At 43.6% G+C, this 23408-nt stretch overlaps 1 protein-coding gene across 3 annotated transcripts in view; it reads left to right on the forward strand.

Annotated features, from left to right (window-relative positions):
• RNF216 (ring finger protein 216) overlaps positions 1-23408 on the forward strand; it is a 115934-nt gene that overhangs the window by 25714 nt on the left and 66812 nt on the right. For all 3 annotated transcript variants that reach the window (XM_010845766.1, XM_010845768.1, XM_010845767.1), the window contains 6 exons: positions 4836-4950; positions 8877-9016; positions 12471-12521; positions 13440-13577; positions 14793-14941; positions 15435-15513. In XM_010845766.1, coding sequence (XP_010844068.1) covers positions 4836-4950; positions 8877-9016; positions 12471-12521; positions 13440-13577; positions 14793-14941; positions 15435-15513 — 672 coding nt within the window. The remainder of the gene's footprint in view (positions 1-4835; positions 4951-8876; positions 9017-12470; positions 12522-13439; positions 13578-14792; positions 14942-15434; positions 15514-23408) is intronic.

Below are 23408 nucleotides of genomic sequence, written 5' to 3' on the forward strand. Positions count from 1 at the left end.
AAAGGGCCAGAAGCCCAGCACTGCCCAGGGAGTGGTGGTTTGCTTCAGAAGAGAGTGGGCAACTCCTGAAAGCTCTCAAGGTTTTCTTTCTTTCTTTCTAGACTCTAAATAAAGATTCCACTTAAGGGCCTCTTCCAGATCTTAGAAAGGTGCTGGTCGCTAGTGAGTAGCAGGCATGCTCCATTTAGTGCAGCCCACTGTACAGGCCCTTTGACAACAGCCAGGACGGAAGAGCAGCGCCAGCAGGTCCTTGACCTGTTCCTCTTCTCTCCTGCCTTTAAATCGGTTTCTCTTGCTGAAGTTCTGGTGACTCTTAGCAAACAGTGTGCTTTTCTTTCCAGAAGACAAGCAAATGTGGAGTTACTTTACTTGTTAAAACACCCACTGGGTCTTAACCTGAAAGAAGGTGAACATCAGTGAATGTGCTGAGTCTAGGCCCCTTCCACCTCTACCTTGATAAGATCCAGGCATCTGTCAGCAAACTCCTAATTACAGGTTCATTTTAGTTAAAAATACTCTGAAGGGATTACAGAAATAATGCCTTCTATTTCTGATAGATAATGCCTTCTCATTTCCCCTGCTAAAGAGGGAATGTCTGTACTGTCATTCAAAAATGAATGCGCTTCCCCCCTCCAAATTAATGACCTTGAGAAAGAAGGGACTCTTTCATCTTTAGGGCCCTGTGTGGCATCTTTATTGATCCTGTGGTGCCTTACACATTTTCTGAGCTCCCAGGAAGCCCAGATGAAAAGCAAAAGTGTAGCAGCAGGAGACAGCTCCCGTGGTCTGGAGGTGGGATAGTCCTCATTAGAAATGTCCCTGCCTACATCCTGAGGTCAGTAAAAGTGACTTCGCTAGCAGATGCTTCTCCACATTGAAGGTCTGATCATCCCCCAGCTTGTCGTTATTTGGGTGGAAATGGGAGAGTTTTATGGCTCATTTCTTGTTCATAGCTTCCATATCCTTTTCCTCATTTGTCTGGCCCTTTATATTTTTTGTGGTGTCTGTTTGGGCAGTTAATCTAAGATTTTACAGGATTTTGAAGAGATGGGTTGGGCTACTTGAATGAACATCAGGTATTTAAGGGGAAATAATGTTTGACAAAAGCTAAAATCTGATGTGCCCTTTTAGAACGTCTCCCTGTTGTACACACAGGGTGCACAAGACTTGTGCCTTGTAGGAGGTCATACTCACAGGGGCAGGGAGGCAGAAAACACACCCTGAGGGGCTTCCTTGCCACTGCAGTAGCTGTCCTCTCTGCACCACTCCCCAAACATGGTGACAGCTTAGAGAAGGCATGCTGACTAAGGCAGGGTCAGTTCTCCACAGATTGCTGGTTTTTCCCTGTTTACTGTAAACATCAGACGCATACAGAAGTAGAGCTGGTATTCTGACACGCCCCTGCATACTGTCACTCCCCTTCAGCAGTTGCCAGCTCCTGCCCAGACTTGTATTTCCACCCCTACCTGCCTACCCCTACCTGAAGTAAATTCTAGGCTTCATTTCATTTTTTTCATCCATAAAGTATTTCAGTATTAATTTTTAAAAGATAAAGGCAAAGACAAAGTATTTTAAAATCTAATCAAAATACCATTATCACACCTTAAAAATTAACATTATCAGATGTCCAGTCAGCATTCAGATTTCTCTGAATATGTCATAAATCTTTAAGCAGCTTGTTTGGTCACAGAATTCCAAGTAAAATATGTTTATTGCGTGTGGCTGGTGAGTTCTTCAATCTCTGCAAGCTCTCTTTGTCCTTTGTTTTTCCTTACTGCTTATTTGTTTGGGTTGTTTTATCTTACAGGCTTCCACAGTTTGAGTTTTTCTGACTACACCCCTGCATTATAAATAAACAGTTCGTCTGTTTCCTATAAATTGGTTACATCCAGAATCTTGATCAAACTTAGATATGATTTCTCGCTTGTATTTTAATTCTGGTTCTGCCACTTGTTGGTCTTAAACTTGCAGAACTTCATGCCCACTGCTTTCTCCATGCCTGCCTTGTGACTGTCATCTTGGGATTTCCTTCACCTTGCCTTTTGACAAAGATAAATTTTCTTTACTTTGTTGAGTTCACCAAAAAGTTCATTCAGGTATTCGTGTACCATCTTACGGAAAAGCATGAACCAACTCTTTGGCCAGCCCGGAGATCCTGACCACTCTCTGTGTCTTGCTTTACACACTCACACTTGACTGATGGTTCGAGTAGATTGAAAATTTCCCCTCCTGCCACAGGTGTGACTACCTCTTTCTTTTAGGCAGTTTGCCGAGTGCCTGCCATCGTCACACGTTGGGAATGTCACAGTGGACATACAGGTTTCTTCCCTCAGAAACTTAATGCTGGTGTACAGGGCCATCTTGTTTAACCCATCCTTTAACTTCTGTTGTGTGAGGTGGTCATTCTCAGGGTCTTACCCAGGCTTCTTAGGTTTCTCCCTCCGTGTACTTGAATGGTCACCTTTATCTCCATACAGGTAACATATCTCTGTCTCTGGAGTTGACCTTTCCACCAGGCTCCACAGAGGAGTCTCTGTCTACTTCTCAGCTTTTACGTCATCAGATGCCAGTTGTTGTGTTTTTAGGTCATCCCTTAAAAGAAGTTTGGCTGCTGTCACAGATGCCCTGAAAATTGTAACCAGCCTGAATCCTTGATTGTTAAAACTAATACTTTGGGAATTTGATTTGCGAGTTACCTCATTTATAAAATGCAAGTCATAGTAACTTGTCTTGTTCCCTCTCCTGGGTTTTAGAGAATAGCCTTAGTTGAAGGGCGGGGTATTTGCCTGTAGATAAAATGTGGTATCAATTAGTCTTGGAGTTGAGTACAGACATTGGTGCCTAAGAATTTGTGGGGAATACCTTGTATAGTGGGAATTCCAGAAAGAAAGGAAGCCAGGGAAGAGGCACTCCAGCTGTGGCGGACACTGATCAGGGATGTAGAGAGGTGGCAAGATGAAACTCAGTGGAGTTGCACTGAGTCTGACTAAGGACACAGTGACGCCAAAGAGAGGAGCTGTAGTTCCAAAAGTGGCCTGAGTCCTGTCCTCGCTTTAATTAAGGTTTGCCCTTCTCTGTAGCCTTGCTTCCCTCTACTGTGAAATAAATAATAACCTCCCTTAGAGGATTGCAGTGAGAATTAAATGGGCTTAAGTTAAGGACTTGAAAGGGCTGCATGCAGTGCCTAGCTTATAGGAGGTGCATACAGCAAATGTCAATTCCCTTTTGATTCCCACACTGAGGAGCTTTGAAAAGGAAGGGAGATAGGAGTTAGGTTAAGATGCAGGGCTGATCCTCTCTCTTAAAATACTTGTTTTGTTACCATTTTACCACAGGGATGCATAGCTGTTTAAGATAAACAGGTTCAGAATATGATTTATTAGCAACATTCCTATAACACATGCACATCCCTGTAACCTTTTATTTACCAAATAAGTGTTAGATCCAGATTGTGCATGTTGCTGAAGGTACACTATGAGCTGTTGTAACAGTCCCTGTCCTAGAGGCTCAGAGTTCAGGGGAGGAAACAACATGAAACAGATCACAAATAAGTATGTAATTACAACTGTGATAACTATTCCGAAAGAGTATATAACTAGAGGGTGGTCTGAGAGGCTCCAGGAGGGCCTCTCTGAGCAAGTGACATTGAACCACACCCCTAAGTGTTGCATAAGCAGGAGGGCAGTAGGAAGGGAGGGCAGGGCGTGAAAGACAGGGGTGTCATTTCCTGGGATGGGGATTCCCATAGAAGAGCTAATTTGGAGGGAAAGATAGTGAATTCTGTCTGGGAAATGCTGAACTGCCAGCATGCTGCTGGGTGGGCCTCAGATATCTGAATAAAAACAATTCATTGAGTGGCTGAATGGACCAAAAGTGGGGGAAATAACGGACTGGAGAAGGGATTTTGAGATTCTTCAGCATATAGAAAGTGACCTCACCAGCCTGGACGAGGTGCACCTGAAGAGACTGTCATGTGAGAAGAGAGCCAGGGCTGCCTGGAAGACCCCCCACGTGGAAACACGAGGCAGAGGGGCAGGCCGAAAGGAGGAGGTCAGGAGAGCGGGGCAGGCCGCGTGGCATCACCCCTGGGCTCCAGGGGGGCGAGGGCCGAAGCCGAGGCCCTGGACTGGGCCCTGTGTTAGGGAGGTGAGCAAGTGGAGAGGTGCGGTAGAGGCCAGGGCAGAGGGGGCTGGCGCTCCTGGGAGGCGAGGTGATGTCATGTGCAGGTGGCTTTTTGATAAGCTTGGCTACAAACAAGGGAAGAAAGCAGAGCTGGTAGTTGGAAGAGGAAAGAGGTCTGAGAGGAAAGGTTTTCTTTTAAGATAGCAGAGACTTGATCACCTTTAAATGCCAATTGGAAAGATATAAAAAGAGGGAGAAGCTAAAGCTGTGGAAGAGAAGGGAGTATCTCTGGCATAAGCATTTTGCACTCCAGTGGTCAGTACAAAGTGGAGAAGTGAGTGAGAGCAGCAAGAACGTGGGGGATGGAGGCGGGACTGTTGCCCACAGAAGCACCAGGTGATGTGGTGCCTGTGGAGTGGGACCTGTAGCCGTTGGTTACGTGGTTTAACCTGTGCTTACTCATGGACACCTTCCGTAGTTTGTTTTCTCACGCACCTCTTTATCAGTCAGCATCTTGGTTCTGCCATTACAGCAGTTGTTGAAAGAGAAAATGAAGTCACGAAATGCTACCTGCTTATTTTGCCACTACCTTTTCTGGTAAGCCATATAGGGAAGGTAGCTGAAACTGAGTCAACGATATTTGGGATTGCCTGTGTTTCACCTATTCTTGTGTCCCATTTACAGCAGTAACCTTTCCCTTTCTCAATTTTTAGGCCTTTTCTGACGCCATTAAAAAATGGCAGGAGCTATCGCCAGAAACCAGTGGAAAAAGAAAAAAGAGAAAAGAAATGAATCAGTATTCTTACATAGATTTCAAATTTGAACAAGGTAATGGCCAAATGTGACTGTTAATGATGGTGAGCGGTTCCCTCCCACACAACCCAAAGGGGCCTCGTGGTGTGGCTGCCTGGAGTGCCCTGTCACAGCAGTCTGAGGAGTGTCACTGATGTGACTGCTTTGCTGGCCCGGCAGTGTTCTTAGAAAGTGGCTGCATTTGTCGTCTTCCTTCTGCTTAGGATACACCATGAAAGGAAAATTGTGTGCAGTGTTAGAGATTTGTGTGTAGGGACATTTTTAAGCTTGAGGGGAAAATGGGTCTTGAAGGTTTGACAAGAATTAACCTTATGACTACTTGGTAAAAAGTGGACCAGTGTTTGTTAGCTTACTGCAGAGGAGTCCCGTACATACCTAAGAGGGTGGGTTCTGCACAGCAAAAGCCACACAGCTCTTAGGTTGCCACTTAAACTGTTTAAAGTTCTGTTACTCATATTGATGAAATAACTGCTGAAAGCTCTTTCGAAGAGGTTACTTCGGTCTAATTCCCCTCCTCACTGCCACCCTCCCAAAGGTAAACTTGCTGAATTTTGCAACAGACTTAATCTCAGTTGCTTGTGTCCAAGAAGAGTACACTTCAACTTTTCCTGTGGATTATTTCATAAATGTTTCCCTTTTCTCCTGTTTGTCTTTCTGTTATACTTGTAATTAATTTCATAACTTCAAGTGTATCTAAATGAAAAATCCATGAGATAGCTGCAGAGTTGGAAAGTATTTGAATTTCTGAACTCTTTAGGATCTAAAACAAAATGTCCTAAGTTCTGACTTCTGAGGTCACTAAGCTGCTCTGTGAAGCAGTGCTCTCCAGACACGATGTTCTCACAGATCTGTGGCAGAATGAAAGTGACGACAGTGTAAAGGCAGTTTTTCATTTGTGTGTGTGTGTGTGTGTGTGTGTGTGTGTGTGTGTGTGTGTGTGTGAAGTCGCTCAGTCGTGTCCGACTCTGTGCGACCCCATGGACTGTAGCCCACCAGGCTCCTCTGTCCGTGGGATTCTCCAGGCAAGAATACTGGAGTGGGTTGCCATTTCCTTCTCCAGGGGATCTTCCTGACCCGGGGATTGAACCCAGGTCTCCTGCATTGTAGGCAGGCGCTTTACCTTTTGAGCCACCAGGCAACCCTGTTTAGACTAGGCACGCCTAACTAGGCACACTAACACACAGTCATTCAGTACTTGTTTCTGACGTTCAGTGGTAGAGAAAAGGAAGTATCACATCACAAGGTGGTCTACTCCCTTCTTGGTTAGCTGTGTCTTGTAGAAAGTTCTTCCTTTATATCACACCAGGAATGTGCCTCCTGAGGTTTTCTGACATGGTTGTAGTTCTTGCCGCTGAAAGGATTTAAAATCTGTTGCCTCTTCATCTTCCCAGTTGCCCTTCTTTCTGTCTTTCTCTAACTTGTCTTTATCTCTTTGAGAGGTTGGGTGTACAAGGCTGGACAGAGTACTCCAAATGAGGTCTGCTGTTTTGAGGCAGCAGCTGGGATTTAGGTTCTATAATTTCAGCCATACAGCCTGAGAACACCTTAACTTCTTAAAATCAAACTATGTCCTGCCACTGACTCACATTAAACCTTCATCTTCTTACCCACCTTGCTGTTTAAGTCACAGACCTCTCAGTTTTGATGCATTTGATATTTTTCACTGAACATCACCTCATTAGTTTCAGCCCATTCTTTCAGGTATACCTCTGAATTTTTTTTTTTTTTTTTTAATCACACTGCACAATATGTGAGATCCTAGTTCCTGGAGCAGTGATCAGACCTGTGCCTCTGGCAGTGAAAGTGCAGAGTCTTAAGCAGGGGACCACCAAGGAAGTCCCAAGATTCTGACTCTTAACTTGGTCTTACCAAGATAATCTTTAAGGACACTGAAAGTTTGGAAATAGAAAATACACTTGATTTACATTTATATCTATGACTTGCAGTCTTTTTTTTAAAGGGGGTTTATAAGTACATAAGCTTAGACTCATTCATTTGTTCCAGGAATCCTATTCTTTACCTTTTCAACTGTTTTCCATCCAAGCAGTACTGTTTGAGCTGTACATCAGCTGGCAAAGAGAGAGACCAGATTCTCCCTCCAGTGTCCTTTTTCATTGTATATGAGCTGACCACCACATAGCCTCTCATGAGGAGTACGGATAGAACTTGGATGTAAACGGAACATCAGTAAAAATGCAGCATGTCCCCTGTAGCAAGGCTGACAGAAAAAAGATGCAAATTGGAGTTACTCTTTATAGGGTAACTTACTCTTCATAGGGGCTTTCACTGTAGACCCTACAAACGTCCAAGGAGGAATATGTGGACATCTTTACATACGTAATTTTGACAGCCTAGATGAAATGGACCATTTCCTCAAAAAACAAACTACCAATAAACTTACCTATATAAAATAGATAATTTGAATAACCATATAGCTGTTAAGGAAATTGAATTCGCAGTTTTAAATCTTCAAAAAGATCTCCAGCCCCACTTGGTTTCACTGGAAAATTCTTCCAAAACTGCTCCTAAGCAGATGACATGATTGTAGATACATATAGCTCCAAGGAAGTTCAGTAAGGTTGCAGGGTATAAGATCAGCCTACAAAAACCAGTGCAGCTTTATGCTAGCAGTGAGCATATGGACATCAAGATTTAAGTACAATACCATTTAAAGTCATTTTGAAAAAACTTAATACTTAGGTGTGAATCTGACAAAACATGTATGGGACTTGAGATGAGAACTACAAAACACTGAAGAAAAAGAATCAAAGAAGATATACATACATGAAGACATGTACTATGTTCATGGGTTGAAAGACTCAATGAAGATATAAATCCTCTCCAAATTAATACCCATGCCTAGTGTGATTTCTGTCAAAATCCCAGCAAGATTTTTTTTTGCAGATACAAGCAAGGTATCCTAAAATTATCCTGAAGTTTATATGGAGAGACAGGGTACTAGAATAGCAAAACTAATCTTTTAAAAGAAGAGTAAAGTGGGAGAAATCAGTCTGCTGGATTTCAGAACTTACTCCATAACTACAGTGATTAAGACCAGGTGGTCTTGGCAGAAATATAGTCAGATAGATGGAACAGAACAGAGAACCAAAAACTGGTTTTCTAAATAGTCAATGAAAAAATGTTTTAGTTTTTTAAAAGTAGAGTGAACAAGAGGAAAGCAGAAAAATTTAAAAATGTATCAGGGTATAGAGATTACCAAAAAACAGGCTTTTGTGAGTAAATAGAAAATCTGGATGGAATGGATAGTTTTCTAGAAAAATGTACATTACTAAATCAACCAAAGAAATACAAAACCTAAATAAGACCAGTTGTAAAATCTGACATTCGTCATTTTCTTAGCTTGTGTTCTAAGTGTTATTTATTACAAGTCTGGGTACTGCATTTTCAAAATAAAAAAATTTTAAAACATAAATTTGCACCTACCAGGACGGCTCAGATTAAACACTAATGACATTGCTGGCAGAGGGCGAGTGTAAATTGGAACAAGCACTGCAGAACACTAACTCTGTTTTCTAAAGCTGATCCAGAAGTTCTGCTCCTCCTGTGTGCGCTGCTGAACTGCAGACACAGGTATAGCAGCTCTGGATGATAACCCCAAATCGTCAACCCCCCGTCCTCAGTAGGAAGCACATCATGAATTGCGGTGTATACCACACTGCTGTACAGACAGGATAGGGGAGCTCTTCCAGTTGGATCATAATGAGGGATGGCTATGGAGAGGAAGAATGTCAGAAAGTGCATGGAATGGTGGGAATGGTTAGGAGCCCAGTTTTCCCAAAAAGAACGTTATGGGAAAGTCATGTAACTTAACATCCTGATAGGAATAAGTGGGGGACCAGGCCACATAAGACTGGGATGGCTGTCTGGATTCCTAGCAAAACAGTTGTCTGCATGATTCTGCATTGTCACGTATCTTCTAGGTGACAAAAAAATAGAGAAGAGGATGTTCTTTCTGGAAAACAAGCGGCGACATTGTAGGTCCTATGACCGGCGTGCCCTCCTTCCAGCTGTGCAGCAGGAGCAGGAGTTCTACGAGCAGAAAATCAAAGAGATGGCAGAGGTGGGAAGATGTGTTTGTATGTGTATCTAGGATCTGATTTGCTGGTGGGGCTCAGTGTAAAGCTGTCTTTGAAGATTTGCCTTTTCTTTTAAGTGATTAATGAATAAGCCATGAAGTTTTTAAAAGGAAAACAAAGCTAGGTTTTGTAGTAATACTGACTAAAATTCATAGTTTCACAAGTCAGATTTACGTTATTTTAATTGGCACTTAGTAAACACATCTGTTTCACCTTCTTCGCCCTCTACTGGGAGAGGAATAAACAGATTCCATTTAGCTCTTTAATTCTTCCAAAAGTGAAAGTCAAAGTCAGTCAGTCATGTCTGACTCTGCGACCCCATGGACTATATAGTCCATTGAATTCTCCAGGCCAGAAATGTACTGTCAAATGTGCAAGTCAGCTGGAAGATACAAATTTGGTTTTTTAATACAGACAGACCTCAGAGACATTGTGGGTTCAGTTGCAGGCCAGTAAAGTGAATATTGTAGTGAAGCTCATCATAAGAATGCTTTGGCCTCCCAGTGTGTAGGAGAGTCATGTTTACACTACAGTGCAGTCTAGTAAGTGTGCAATAGTGCTGTGTCTAAAAACCAGTGTCCAAGCCTTAATTAAGAAATGCTTTATTGCTAAAAAATGCTAACCATCATCTGTGTTTTCAGCAAGTCATAATCTTTTCGCTGGTGGGGAGGGGATGGTCTTGCCTCAGTTTTGGTGGCTTCTCACTGATGAGAGTGGTGCTTGCTGAGAGTGAAGGTAGCTGTCCACATCTCTTAAGGTGTGGCAAAATGCAGCTTGCCAAATGGGTCGATATTCTTCATTTCGTGAGTGATTTCTCTGTAATGCGCTGTGCTGTTTGATAACATTCTACCCACAGCTTTCAAACGTGGAGTCAGTCGCCTCAAATCCTGCTGCTGCCTGATCAACTAAGTTTGTGCTATTTTCTAAATCCTTTGTTGTCATTTCAGCAATCTTCATAGTATCTTCACCAGTAATTTCCATCTCAAGAAACTGCTTCTTTCTTTTTTCTTTTGGTTCATCTGTAAAAAGCAGCTCCTTATACTTGAAGGTTTTATTCATGAGATTGCAGCTGTTTGATTCTAATTCTAGGTCTCTTACTGTTTATACCACACATGCAATTAATTTCTTCTTTAAAGTCAGCCATGAGAGTTGGGATCAGCTTCTTCCAAACTCCTGTTAATGTTGGTATTTTCATGTCTTCCCATAGATTACAAATGTTTTTTTTATTGCACGTGGAATGGTGAATCCCTTCCAGAAGTTTTCAGTTGACTTTGCCCCAGATTCATCATAGGAATCACTATGGCTTATAAACCTTACAAAATGCATTTCTTAATAAGTCTTGAAAGTTAAAAACTAACTCCTTGATCCATGAGATGCAGAATGGATTTTGTGTTAGCAGGCATGGAAACATTAATCTCGTTCCTCTCCATTAGATCTCTTAGGTGACCAGGAGCATTTCAGCGAGCAGTAATATTTTGAAAGGACTCTTTTTCTCAGCAGTGGTTCTTAGCGAGCTTAAATTATTCAGTAAACCATCTTGTAAACAGATGTGCTGTCATCCAGGCTTTGTTGTTCCATTTATAGAACACAAGCGGAATAGAGAAAGCCTAATTCTTAAGGGCCCTAGGATTTTTGGAACAGTAAAAGGAGCACTGGCTTCAGCTTCAGGTCATCAGGTGCACTAACCCCTAATGAGAGTCAGCCTGTCCTTTGAAGCCAGACACTGACTTCTCTCTATCAGTGAAGGTCCTTGATGGCATCTTCTTCCAATAGAAAGCTGTTTTATCTGCATTTGAAAATCTATTGTTTAGTGTGGCCACCTTCATTCATGATCTCAGCTACATCTTCTGGATAACTTGTTGCAACTTCTACAACATCATGCACCCACTGCTTCATCTTGCACTTTCATGTTATAGAAATGGTGTCTTTCCTTAAACTTCATGAACCAGCCTCTGCCGACATCGGACTTTTCTTCTACAACTTCCTCATGTCTTTCATCCGGACTTTGGTTTATGAGAATATTGTGGCTGAGAGATGGGCCACTCTTCCTTTCATTTGAATGCTTAGAGAGCATTGTAGGGTTGTTGATTAGCCTGTTTTCAGTGTTGTTGTATCTGGAGGACTAGGGAGAGGAGTGGGGAATGCCCATCAGTGGAGCGGTCAGAACACACATGACATACGTCAAGCAAGTTCACTGTCTTAGGGCGCAGTGCGTGGCACCCCAAAACAGTTGCAGTGGCAGCATCAAAGGTCACTGACCACCATAACAAAGACAGTAATGATAACGAATAAGTCTAAAATATTATGAGACTTGCTAAAAAGTGACACTGACGCATGAAGTAAACAAATTGCTGTTGGAGAAACAGCACCAGTAGGCTTGCTTTGATGCAAGTCACGAAACTTCAGTTTTTGTGGGGTTCTTTTTTTTCTTTTCTTTTCTTTTTTTTTTTGGAGAGCACTGTCTGCAAAGTGCAATAGAATGAAGTGTGCCTGTATGTATTTTCTAGACCAGAAACTCAGATTTGGCCCATGGACCCCTGAGTTCCCCAAGACTCTTTAGGATATCTGCGAGGTCAGATCTCTTATAACCATTTTATAGTTTTTTGTTTATCTTTCCTTCTTTTATGTAAAAGCATGTGTGTGTGTATATATATATTTCGGACATTTCTTTCTTACCTAAAAGGTACACACTGTTCTGCCCTTGCCCTTTTCACTTAACAGTGCGTCCTGATGATGACTCCACAGCAGTCCATGGAGATTCTTCTCCTTCCTTTAAAAACTGCCTAGTGTGCCATTGTCTGCAGTACCAGAGTTGACTCAGTTGTTGCCCTTTTGCTGGACATTCAGGCTTCTTTCCAGATTTCTGCTGTTACAGATAGTACCATTATAAATAACTGTATGCATATATCATTTCGTATTTCTGCCCCAGGGTAACTTTGGAATAGATTTCCTATAAGTGTGATTGATGAGTTAGAGTATAAATAGTTACATCACTGTTAACATCATGCCAAATCCCCCTCCATGGTGGTTGTACTTTTTTGCATTCTCACCAGAAATGGAGAAGAGTACCTGTTTCTCACTAGCCTTACCAGCAAAGTATGTTGTCAGACTTGGTTTTTACCCATTCACTTGTTTTGTTTACTTACATGCTATTCTACACTCGTAAGTGTTTTATGTCAGTCTTTTATTCCTTCTATATTTTGAGTCAGATTTAAGAATGTTTTCTCCATATATTCTAGTACTTGTAAAGTTTCCTTTTTTACATACAGCACTCTGATGCATTTTAAATTTATTATCAGTTAATTTTTTAAACTAGTAAACTATATAACTGAAGAGATGACTATTAATCATCATTTTATGTTTATGAAAGTAAATGCTAAGTGGTTTATGACATCTTGACTAAAGTTGCATCTATGTGTCTGGTTTTTTGTTCCTCAGCATGAAGACTTTTTGCTTGCCCTGCAGATGAATGAAGAACAGTATCAAAAGGTAATTGATATTTCATCTAATTAACTTATTCTGGGTATTTTCATTAGCTGTTTTTCTCATCTCACATTTCCTACGCATTTTGATGACAAATTGGTTCCCTTAACCTCTGCTGTTGACCTGCCGAGTTTGTGGTTCAACTAAGTTAAAATCAGGTATTGAACCATTGAATCCAAACCGGATTAGACTTGGAGGGAAGATAATATTGTTAGAGTTGTTTGTCTTAAACATTTCCTGGAATCTGTTAGATAGACTCTTAGAGCAAAATTTAGAATTCACATGTCACTTCAGAGTTAGAAAGAAGAGATATATTTAACCTTAGGATCAGATGGATTTTGTGTGGTATCAGCCATCCTCACATTTGGCCTTTTCTAACATGGTAGAAATGAACTAATGACTGATCAGTCACTGCCCTTAATAAAAAGGAGAAGTTTCCTGGTACTCAAAGTACTTGAAATGCTGCTGTATATGGCTTCAGTAGTCCCTTAAGGTAAAGCTTGGACTGAGACACAACCCCATCGCACTCTTGTCTTATAACAAGATGCAATATGCAACTTTTGAAACGTTTTAAGATAATACCCCACATGCCACTTGTTCCTGACTGTTAGCATTTGATTATAGATGTTATAATCCTGCCAGTACAATGAAATTCGTGAATATGGTAACTTTATACAAAGGATAATGCCAAAGAATACCCCCCAAAAAACATGAAAATTGTACTGTCTTTAGCTGTTAATATGTACTCATATTTGTACTGGCATCTTAAGCTAGGTTTCTACAGCAGAAAACAGCTCATCATTGTTTTATGGCTTTTAGGGATTGCTTTTCACCTCGGAATGTGTTTGGGGTGGGGGAATATGAAACATGGCTGCCTCCTCTACTCGAGTGTAGGGAATTTCACATGTTTCTGCCCACCTCCAGGATGGCCAGCTGATTGAGTGCCGCTGCTGCTATGGGGAGTTCCCATTCGAGGAGCTGACGCAGTGTGCTGATGCTCACTTATTCTGCAAAGAGTGTCTCATCAGATACGCCCAAGAGGCAGTCTTTGGATCTGGAAAGGTAAGAATGGTGCAGTGTGTGCATACAGCATCTGTGGAGACCGCATTTATAGACAAGTGTAAATGCCTCATGGAAATGCCTTTTCTGGGGTGAGGTGGAACTCTGCTAAGACATGCTGATGCGTGTGATTCCTCTGCAGCCTCTGATTTGTGTGATTATGTTAGTCCTAAGCACACTAGATTTCTTTTCAGGGAATGGTTTAATTCTTCATGCTCTCATGCCTGGCTCATAGGAGCACCAACTTCTCCTCTTCCTGTTCACAAATAAAATGAAGGATAAACACCCAAAGAGAGTCCTGCAGCCTGTATTGAATATATGAGGCTGCAAATTAGTATTTTTTTAACAAAAATTTTAAAAGATTTTATACAGTTGTATTAAAATGAATAATATTTTATGCAAAATTATATTTCTCCGTGCAAAGTCAATTTCTCTTTACACCAACATAACACAACATAGAATTCAGAGTTTTGTCTTAACAAACACTCGAAAACCACAATTGCTTTTCATAAGTGCCCCACCAATAATCAAACCACTTGACATCAGTTATTCTAAAATCAGTTGTAGTTTAATCAGGGGCTGAGTAGCAGTTACTGAGAGAGTGGATGTGATTAGCAGAATATAGGCATACTTAAAGATATTGCAGGTTGGGTTCCAGGGCGCTGCAGTATAACATATATCATAATAAAATGAGTCACACGACTGTTTAATTTCCCGGTGCACTTCAGAAGAGTCGTGTATACACTGTGCTGTCCTCTCTGGAGTGTGCAGTAGCATTGTGTCAGTCCCTGCCCCTCCTCCCACTCACCTCTGCCGTGCGAGAGGTTTGGACCTCCACCTTTTCCAGGAACTAGAGAGAGAGTCAGCTTGCTTATCTTGAGTACCTTCTTTTCAGACCTGAACTGTAACTTTCCTCTCTTAATCTGCTAAGCCATTTACCCATCCTCATCTACTTCCCATCTTGATATATTCTGGTTTAGGCTGGTAGAGGTCCTCAGGTGGAATTAAAGATGGACTTTGTGTTTTTATTTCATGGTTTTCTTATTTTGAGAGTGCTTTCTCAAAGAGGGGACCTTTACCGTCTCAGAGTCTGGTTCTGAACCACTGTTTATTTTCTTTCCATTGAAAGATGCATTTAACCACTGAAATTTGTGTGTGTGCTTCTAAAAACTTGGGTTAAATTTTTTTCCCCTTCTTCTCCTGGCGGTGTCATTCTAGTCAGAGCTCAGCTGTATGGAGGGCAGCTGCACATGCTCATTCCCAGCCAGTGAACTGGAGAAGGTGCTTCCCCAGACCATCCTGTATAAATACTATGAGCGAAAAGCAGAGGAAGAAGTTGCAGCAGCCTACGCTGATGAGCTTGTCAGGTGAGTTCTGAGAGTCAGAGAATGTCATCTGTCAACTCGTTCCCCATTAGGAAGACTTACACTGCCCTGGGCCCTTTTATTTTGACAGTGAAATTCTGTGGCAGAGCCCTAGCTACAGGTTTTCTGGCATTTCTTGCTTTGAAATAAGAGGATAATTTTATTAATGGAAAAATCTGCAATTCAGATTTTTACCTCCATTCCATGGCACCTCTTAATCATCTGGCTTCTAGCTATAGTCCTTGTGCATTGAGCCAAAAGAGGTGACATGTGTAAGTTCTCAGAAGGGTATGTTTACTGAGTGGTTTGCACTGAGGTGGGACTCAGAATGGCACCTGCTTTCCTGGTGAGAGCCAGCACAGAGAGCCTCCGTCTGTGTTTTAATGAAAAGTAAGGAGTAAAGGGAGGTGTGACTCTCCAGCTGAATACTCCATCTTAGAATGAACAGCCAGACTTCAGTGTTCTGAATAACCTCCTTCTGCTGCTCTGATTCTAGGTGCCCCTCCTGCAGCTTTCCTGCTCTCCTGGACAGTGACGTGAAGAGGTTCAGTTGTCCCAATCCTCGCTGTCGAAAGGTAGGGTGGCAAATGCCTTTTCTAGACTCACATTTGAATTTGGTATTATAGATTGCCTTAGTGGCACAGTCCCTGCTGGTCCTCTGCATGCTGACCCCTGAGGAGGATCGGAGTGCTCTCCTTTGCATGAAAGCAGATTAATTTGGTACCTTGTGAGGTGGTTGACTTTGTTTCAGAGGTGGGGGCCACCTACAGAATTTAATCACATAGCTCTGGATCCCTGGTTTATGCCATCTTCCTCAAGGGCAGATACTGTAGTGTAGAATGTGAAGGATTTTGTGTTTCCACTGTGCTAGTATTTTTCTTGCTTGCTCTCTCACCATCCTGTTGTGCTCAAACGCTTCTTTTCACATGTGCATTCACACAGCCTGCCACCTTCGAAGTCCACATGGTATTTCTTTGATTAACAGAACTGGGCACCATGGTGGCATCTCTGTCACATTTGGTAGATGACTTCCTCAGCTGTTCTCATATGGACTGGTCGTGTAGGGTGAGACCAAAGCTGTCCAATCACCTTGCTGCTGAAAGTCTTTCTTCTTTGACTCCTACTTCGTGAGCTGAGAGTGTCTTGAAATTTGTCAACCGTTTATATAAGCCACTTAAAAGTTTTTAAGGAATATTGTATTGGCATCTACCTAAGCAAGTATATTTTCAGCCATTTTTCTGAAATAGAATGAGGAGAGTTGAATGTTAAAATCTCCCCCACCCTCTGCCCTTTTGGAAAGTGAAGAAATGAAAGTGGATATTGGAAAAGGAAGAAGAAGCTAGACTGACAAATTACCCATTTTGTTTTCAACATTAATATTTCTGTGTAAAATCTGGATATTTTCTTACAGTTGATGTATCCATTTAGTAATTTGTTCCCATCCCAGGCTGTAGTCTCTGGCATCTTGGAACTAAGAAAGCAGAGTGGTTGACTGTCCTGCGTGGTCCCCGTGTGTCCACCACTAGAACGCTTGGGAAGGCGGGGCCTGAGCTAGGGCACAGAGAGCAAGGAGGCGGCAGCCGCAGGAAGGGCAGGGTGGGAGTGACGTGAAAGTGAAGGTGTGGAATGTTCTGGGTCCAGGAGGCAGTCCCCTCCTGGAGGCGACTGGTACTGCGAATGTGACAAGATGGGCTCAGGCTCATGAGCTGGGAGGGGCCGGGGCCGTGCATGCAGGCCTTCGGCACCATCCTGAGGTGGGGGCTGGGGCTGAAACAGCAGAAATTGGTCTGGCTGTTGAGTGATCTAGGTGAGAGCTGCACATCGCTGTCACCTGCTCACCTCGGGAGTCTCCATGAATTGCTAAGCTTGAGCTAGAAATTACATTTCCTGGTATGATGCCAGATTAGACTCTGCCAGTGAAAGTGCTTGTGTACGATTTGGAAGGCCAAAGACAGTTACAGGAAGGTGTCAGGGTACGTGGGAGTCTGAAACAGTGCCCCGTGAGTATCTGAGATCATCCAACCTGGGATGTCAGCAGAAGCCTCCTTCAGGCTGGCTCTTAAGACCCTAGGCAGAAAAAAAGAGTATTTTGCTTCCTCTCTGTGGGAGGAACGTACACCCCCTGCTGAACTTGGAGAGTTTCTGTGGGCCAATGCAGTGTGAGTGTGGATGAGAGGTCACTTGAAGGAAGCATGGTAAAACATGCGCTTAGAAGTGATGTCAGCAAGGGGATGGAATAGGTAGCCCCAAACTCTCCTCCTCCCCAGAAACACTTGATTTAGCAATACATGGACCAGACCCTTGTGAGAAATCTTGAAACCAGTTACATGGCTCCTGTACTCCAGACAGCGCAGTCAGCTGGTAGGGAAATTAATGGAACTCACCCCCAGAGTCCTTCCCCTAGCACATGCAGCACACATGGAGGAAACGCCCAACTCCTCACATCCCCTTGGGGAGGTGACGAGCAGACTGGGACATACATCTGATACTCAGACTTCTCAGAGAACTTCCCCAAGGGGCTGGCTTGTACCTTTCCTGAGTCTAAGCACGGCCAGGAGGGAGCACCAGGTTTCAGATCACCGAGGACAAAGGCAGTGGTTTGGGCTAGCAAACGTTCGCTCACCTTTGCCACTTTCCTTGGCTTAGTGTAGAGAGAGCAGGAGAAAACCCCAGTTCCCAGCCTCTGCTTGGAGAGGGGAAGAGTTGGAACGTGCATCCAGTGTTCCAGTTTTTTGGGTTACTGCCCAGGGGACTGGTTTCTGTCTGACTTGATTCAGCCCTGACAGGGCCCTGCATACTCTAGATGCCTGGAGGCCTCTGGGAACAAAAGAGAGCTGAGAGGCTTGCTGCTGTTCCCAAAGCTCGTAGTGTCGCAGACAGAGGCCGTTACATCTCTGTGGCTTTTGCCTCGAGGGGAAACAAAAAGTGGGACATACATATCCAACGTTCCAGGTTTTGGGGAGTGGAGAGCTCTTTACAGGGCTCGTTTCTCTCTTGCCCAACTCAGAGCACTAATGAGACCCACCATACTCTGGATGCCCAAGGGCTGCTTGCTCAGTTGCTTCAGTCATGTCTGACTCTTTGTGACCCCATGGACCATAGCCCTCCAGGCTCCTCTGTCCATGGGATTCTACAGGCAAGAATGCTGGAGAGGGTTGCCATGCCCTCTTCCAGGGGATGTTCCTGACCTAGGGATTGAACCCTAACCCTAACCCTAATTGCATATAGATTGTTCACCCACCGCGCCACCTGGGAAGCTCACATAAAGGCTGCTAAGAAGAAAAAGCTGGGCGTCTCACAGCAGCTCCAGAGAACCTGCAGTACTGAAGACAGACACCAGAGGGAGCAAGAGATGGCAGACTCCCCAAAACAGAAAACCTCTCTAAACTGGAAATGTACACGCATAAGTCTAGAGAAGGGGCATCCAGAGAAGGTTGAGAGTCTTCCATAATCTATTGCCTGATAGATTGGTGAAGGTTTTTCCCCATGAAAGGCTAGTCTAGGACAACCCTGGCAGTCCAGTGATTAGGAATCTGCAGGCCAGTGCAGGAGACACGAGTTACCTGAACTTCAGTCACACAAAATGCAGAAGTTTTAGAGATGTGCCACACAGCAGTGTCCGTGTAGTTAACGTACTGAACTGTATGCTTAAAATGTGTTGATGAGGTAGTTGTCCAATCACTTAGTTGTGGCTTCCTTTTTGCAATCCCAAGGACTGCAGCACACCAGGCTTCCCTGTCCTTCACCATCTCCTGGAGTTTGCTCAAACTCATATTCATTGAGTTAGTGATACCATCCAACCATCTCATCCTCTGTCGTCCCCTGCTCCTGCCTTCAGTCTTTCAAGCTGCCCTTAATAAGGTAGAATCCATGTTATGTTATTGTTACCCCAATTTCAAAAGGAGAGAGAGCATATCTTTCACTGTCTTTTCCTTCTGCCAAGATAGACATGTAGAAATAAGTTTGTTTTGAGCTATTGAATTTTGAGTTTGTTCCAGCAGCAAACCTAGCACATTCTGACTGGTACAGATCATGAGAACCAGAGCTAACAGTGGGAGTGGAGAAGAGGAGAGACGGTAGGGAGATAGGATTAGAAAGAGGTGGTTTGACTGTGGGGGTGGGGAGAAACCTGGATGACTCATTTTTCTGGTTTGAACCTCTGAGTGGATGATGAACTATTCACACAGAATTGGAAATAGATTAGAAAAAGGTTCCAGGAGAGGTGATCAACTCTGTTTTGGACGTGTTGAGTTTTGAGAGTGGAAGTATTCAGTAAGTGTCCTTTTCCCAGGGCCTGGCACACATCAGGTGCTCAGTATTTATTTGGAACGTGACTACGGTCAGGAGCACAGGGGAGATCTAAGCTGTAGGAGGGTTTTGGAGTCAGAAATAAGAAACATTGAAAGGAGGGAGTCCTGGGGAAAAACAGAATGGAATGTGGAAACTCGAGGGGGCTGGAGTGAGGCCCTGTAGGAGTTAGGTCACCGGAGGCAATTCATGGGTGAGTTTAGGGAAAGTATGACCTTAAGAGTCTTGTTATCTAAGTTGAAAATAATCTCTCCAGTGGTTCACAACTCTTGACGTCCCTCAGTGGTGCTCTACAGTGAAGAGGCTGCATCACACAGTCTGTCCACTGCAGTGTGCTCCAGGACTCGACCCTCACCTGAGCACAGGCGCATTCACGTTCTAGACTCGCGTCTGGCCCAGTGTGAAAGATGAAGGGAAAGCTCTCTCAAGGGACAGTGACAGCCAGTTAGCAGTTAATACTTACCAAGAACTTGCCACCTGTCCTTTGAAAAGAAGGGAGAACTTAAAAGTGAATTGTTACTGTGTGCGTGTGCGTGCTCAGTCGCGTTCCACTCTTCGTGACCCCGTGGCGTGCAGCCCTCCAGGCCCCTCTGTCCATGGATTTCCCAGGCAGGAATACTGCAGTGGGGTGCCATTTCCTCCTCCAGGAGCCATGGAGAGATTGGCCACAAGGTGGCACTAACACTCCACGAGGAAAGGTTTTCTCTTGGGCATTTCAAAAGTGTGTGTGTCAGCGAAACAGTCTTGGAAGAACTTACAGAATTCTTTTACGTTTAGTACCAAAGCGGACCACTCTGCTCATTCAGAATTCAATATCAGAGATGCCGTTGTTAGGGCAGACGCTGTTACCTTTTTCACTTGTACCTGTTCTCCTGAGGACGTACTTTCTCTTCAGCTAGATGGCTGAACCAGCCATTGGTCCTTGAGGATTCCTCCTCTTCAATAAATGAGCCACAAGCCAGTTTGGCCCTTTTGAGACTAAGGGCATCTGCTCCCCTATTGCATTATCACTGCCAGTAATCTGAACTCCAGTTAAATTTCCAGGAGCTTGTCACTCTGAGATGAGGCGTTTATATGAATGCATTATCTGGAGGAGGGCTTGAATGCCTGGAATCATTCCCCTGAGATCCTGAAAGAATAAGACACTGTATCTTTGATGAAATGTGGAGAGAGTCTTTGTTTCATTGATGTGATGGAATGCCATTGTCAAGGCCCTCAGCGTCCTGTGTATTCTCAGATAAAGAATTCATCAGTTTGTTTTTAACATGCTGCTTTTAGGAGTGGATTGGATGTGTTTGAGTTGGGACTGTGGGGAATTAAATTAAGAGATTTGAAAGTGATGCTTCCGGAATATTTTTTAGGGTCAGAAATTTCCCTGTGGGGCCTCTTTCTACCGGTCTAGAATCATGACTTTGCTCTCTAAACTCAGAGGTGTAAGTAGAGCTTTCTGGAAAGGTAGGTTTAGGAATACTTATGAAGCTGGTGCTGTTGAGGAGATGGCTGGTGGTGGGACTTTAATCAGAATAACCATTGAGACCCCTTTGCTTGATGTCTTTTAGTGGAGCCCAAGAATGTAAACGTGATTGTGTAAGCTCTCATCTTTTCCCAGTGTCACTCACCCTTGTTTTTATGTAGCTTTCTCACCTGCCAGCTTCTCTGCTCATCTTTTTTCATGCTTTCCAGGCCCCATCCTGTCCTTGGTAGCATTCAGTGTTAACTGACTCGACAGCAGTAGAATATCACCAAAATTCACATCTGCAGTGAACCAGTTTGTTGCTAAAAAACAGACATCTGCAGCCGCCTGCAGTAGCTCAGTGGCTGCGTGGAGAGAATGTAAATGAACCCGGACCAGCTGTCAGTGCCAGGGCAGTTCCAGCTGTGACAGTGGACGGTTGGCACTTACTGGCCACACTGTAATTTGAGGCCCAGCCAGTCAGCTGACCCCTGTGCTGAGCACAGGCCTTTACATTTATCTAGATGTGAATGAAGCCTGATCCTCTTGTTCAGGAGGATTCTCAGGGAGGACCTTTATTCAGGGAGTAATGTTGAGAAGAACCAAATGTCTGGATAACAAAAGGATTTTTAAATCACGAGATGAGGGCTCATCTACTGGCGTGGAAGTCCATGCTGCATGATGCAAGTGCACAGGAGTGAGGTGGGGTGGGAACTCCTCCTCAGCGTTCAGCTGCCCCTGCTTCTCCCGAGGTGTCACTTCCTTCAGACCCCGGGGGCTCCGGCTGAACCACTTAAGAGCTCAGGCTTCAGCGGTGTGCAGGTGTGACAGGAAGGGTGCTTTGTGAGGCCCTGGTCTCCCATTGGTCCCAGAGGCATCCAAGGCAGTGTCCATCGAGGGAAAGTGGTGGTGCTGAGAACCCAAAGTGGGGCCTCCCTGCCACCACACACAGCCCAGAGTGGATCCCAAAGGCCATCCCTGTGAGCCATCCCCCGCTGAGCGCTGAGCAGAGCTGGCATTAAAACAGCGAGGTTTCAGGATTTAACTCTCTTTGTCTTAATATTTTTGTCAGCTTCCAGTTTTTAAAATTCCCCATAGTGAATAGCATAGTGAGTCTGTTCATCATAGTGTCTCAAATGCACACACTTCTTTACTTGACATCTTAGCACATTAAACACTGTGTTTGAGAAGCCACATCTTCCAGTTAGGGATGTGTGTTTGTGTGTTTCCAGGAAGAATAAAGGCAACGAAAAGCAAATATTGCTTACCTCTTCCTACTCTGCCTTCCCTAATAAAACTTGAATAAATACCATCTCTGCTGTTGTTTGCAGTAGTTATTTTAAAAGGAGATAGATATGTACCCAAAATAGGGAAAGGTAAAAATATGCTTGCATTACACTGAAATGCCAATATGAATAAAACATTTATTTTTGCTTCCTCTCAACTGTACAGAAATAGTTTTTATTCTTATACAGTCATACCTCATTTTATTACACTTCACAGATACTGCAGTTTTTTATTTTTATTTTTTTTACAAATGGAAGGCTTCTGTCAGCCCTGCATTGAGCAAGTCTGTTGCTGTTTTTCCAACAGCATTTGCTCACTTTGTGTCTCTGTGGCATATTTTAATAATTCTTGCCTTATTTCAGACTTTTATTATTATATTTGTTATGGTGATCTGTGGTCAGTGATCTTTGATATTACTATCACACAAGGATTATGACCCGCTGAAGGCTCAGGTGATGGTTAAACATTCTTTGGCAATAAAGTATTTTTTAATTAAGTCTGTATGTAACTTTTTTAGATACAATGCCATTGTACACGTAATAGTACATTGTATAGTGTCAGCATAACTTTTACATCCACTGAGAAAACGTTCACGAGACTCCCTTTGCTGCGTATTTGCTTCTGCGGCGGGCTGGGACAGCACCCGTGAGGTGTCCAAAGTTACAGGCCTGGTGAGCGGGCACCAGCAGCGCTGCCGTCCCAGCTTTCTCAGCGGGGGCTGGCACAGCCCCTCGGATCTCTCCCCTCGACACTCGGAAGTCAGCTGCTGACTTTCCAACAGGTGGTGACATGCATTTCAGAGCCAAGGTGGTCCAGACACTGAGCTCTCATGGTAGACTTCGGGGCCTGAACAGCAGCCTGGGCCTTGGGTATTTGCTGACCTTCCTTGCACCCAGGAAATGGGCATTGCTCTGTCCTGCCCTCGGAGAACATTCAGCGCTTCTTAATGAAGCCATTTTAAATGGTTAAGATGTTGGCCACCTTCTAGGGGACAGATCACAGAACTTCCTGTTCAGTTCAGGATGAAGAGCCTTTCCTTTCTCCTGTGTCAGCATTGTGTGGGATGCGTACTTTTTTTGCTGAGCTGTATTGGTAAATTCTCTGTTTTGAGAGTTCTTTTTGAAACAGTTGCATGAGAAGTGTTCTTCCACACCCTGCTCCAGGGCCAGTCCTTTGCTGGGTGCCCTAGCCTTTGTTCATGAGGCAGCTAAGCAGACAGTCTGGAGGAGTGGTTAACACGAGGCTTTTGCTCTTAAACCTCTCTTGGTTAATCCGGGCTCTTCCTCTTTTCGGCATCATGACCTAGGTAGATATGTCATCTCCCTGAGCCACATTTCCTTTATCTGTAAAATGAGAACAGTTGCACCTGTTTGATGGAGCTTTTGTAAATGGCTGTCAGTTGTATCTCTATATAAATCTGTA

The sequence above is a fragment of the Bison bison genome, unplaced genomic scaffold (assembly GCF_000754665.1).
Source record: "Bison bison bison isolate TAMUID 2011002044 unplaced genomic scaffold, Bison_UMD1.0 scf7180017864223, whole genome shotgun sequence".
Lineage (NCBI taxonomy): Eukaryota > Metazoa > Chordata > Mammalia > Artiodactyla > Bovidae > Bison > Bison bison.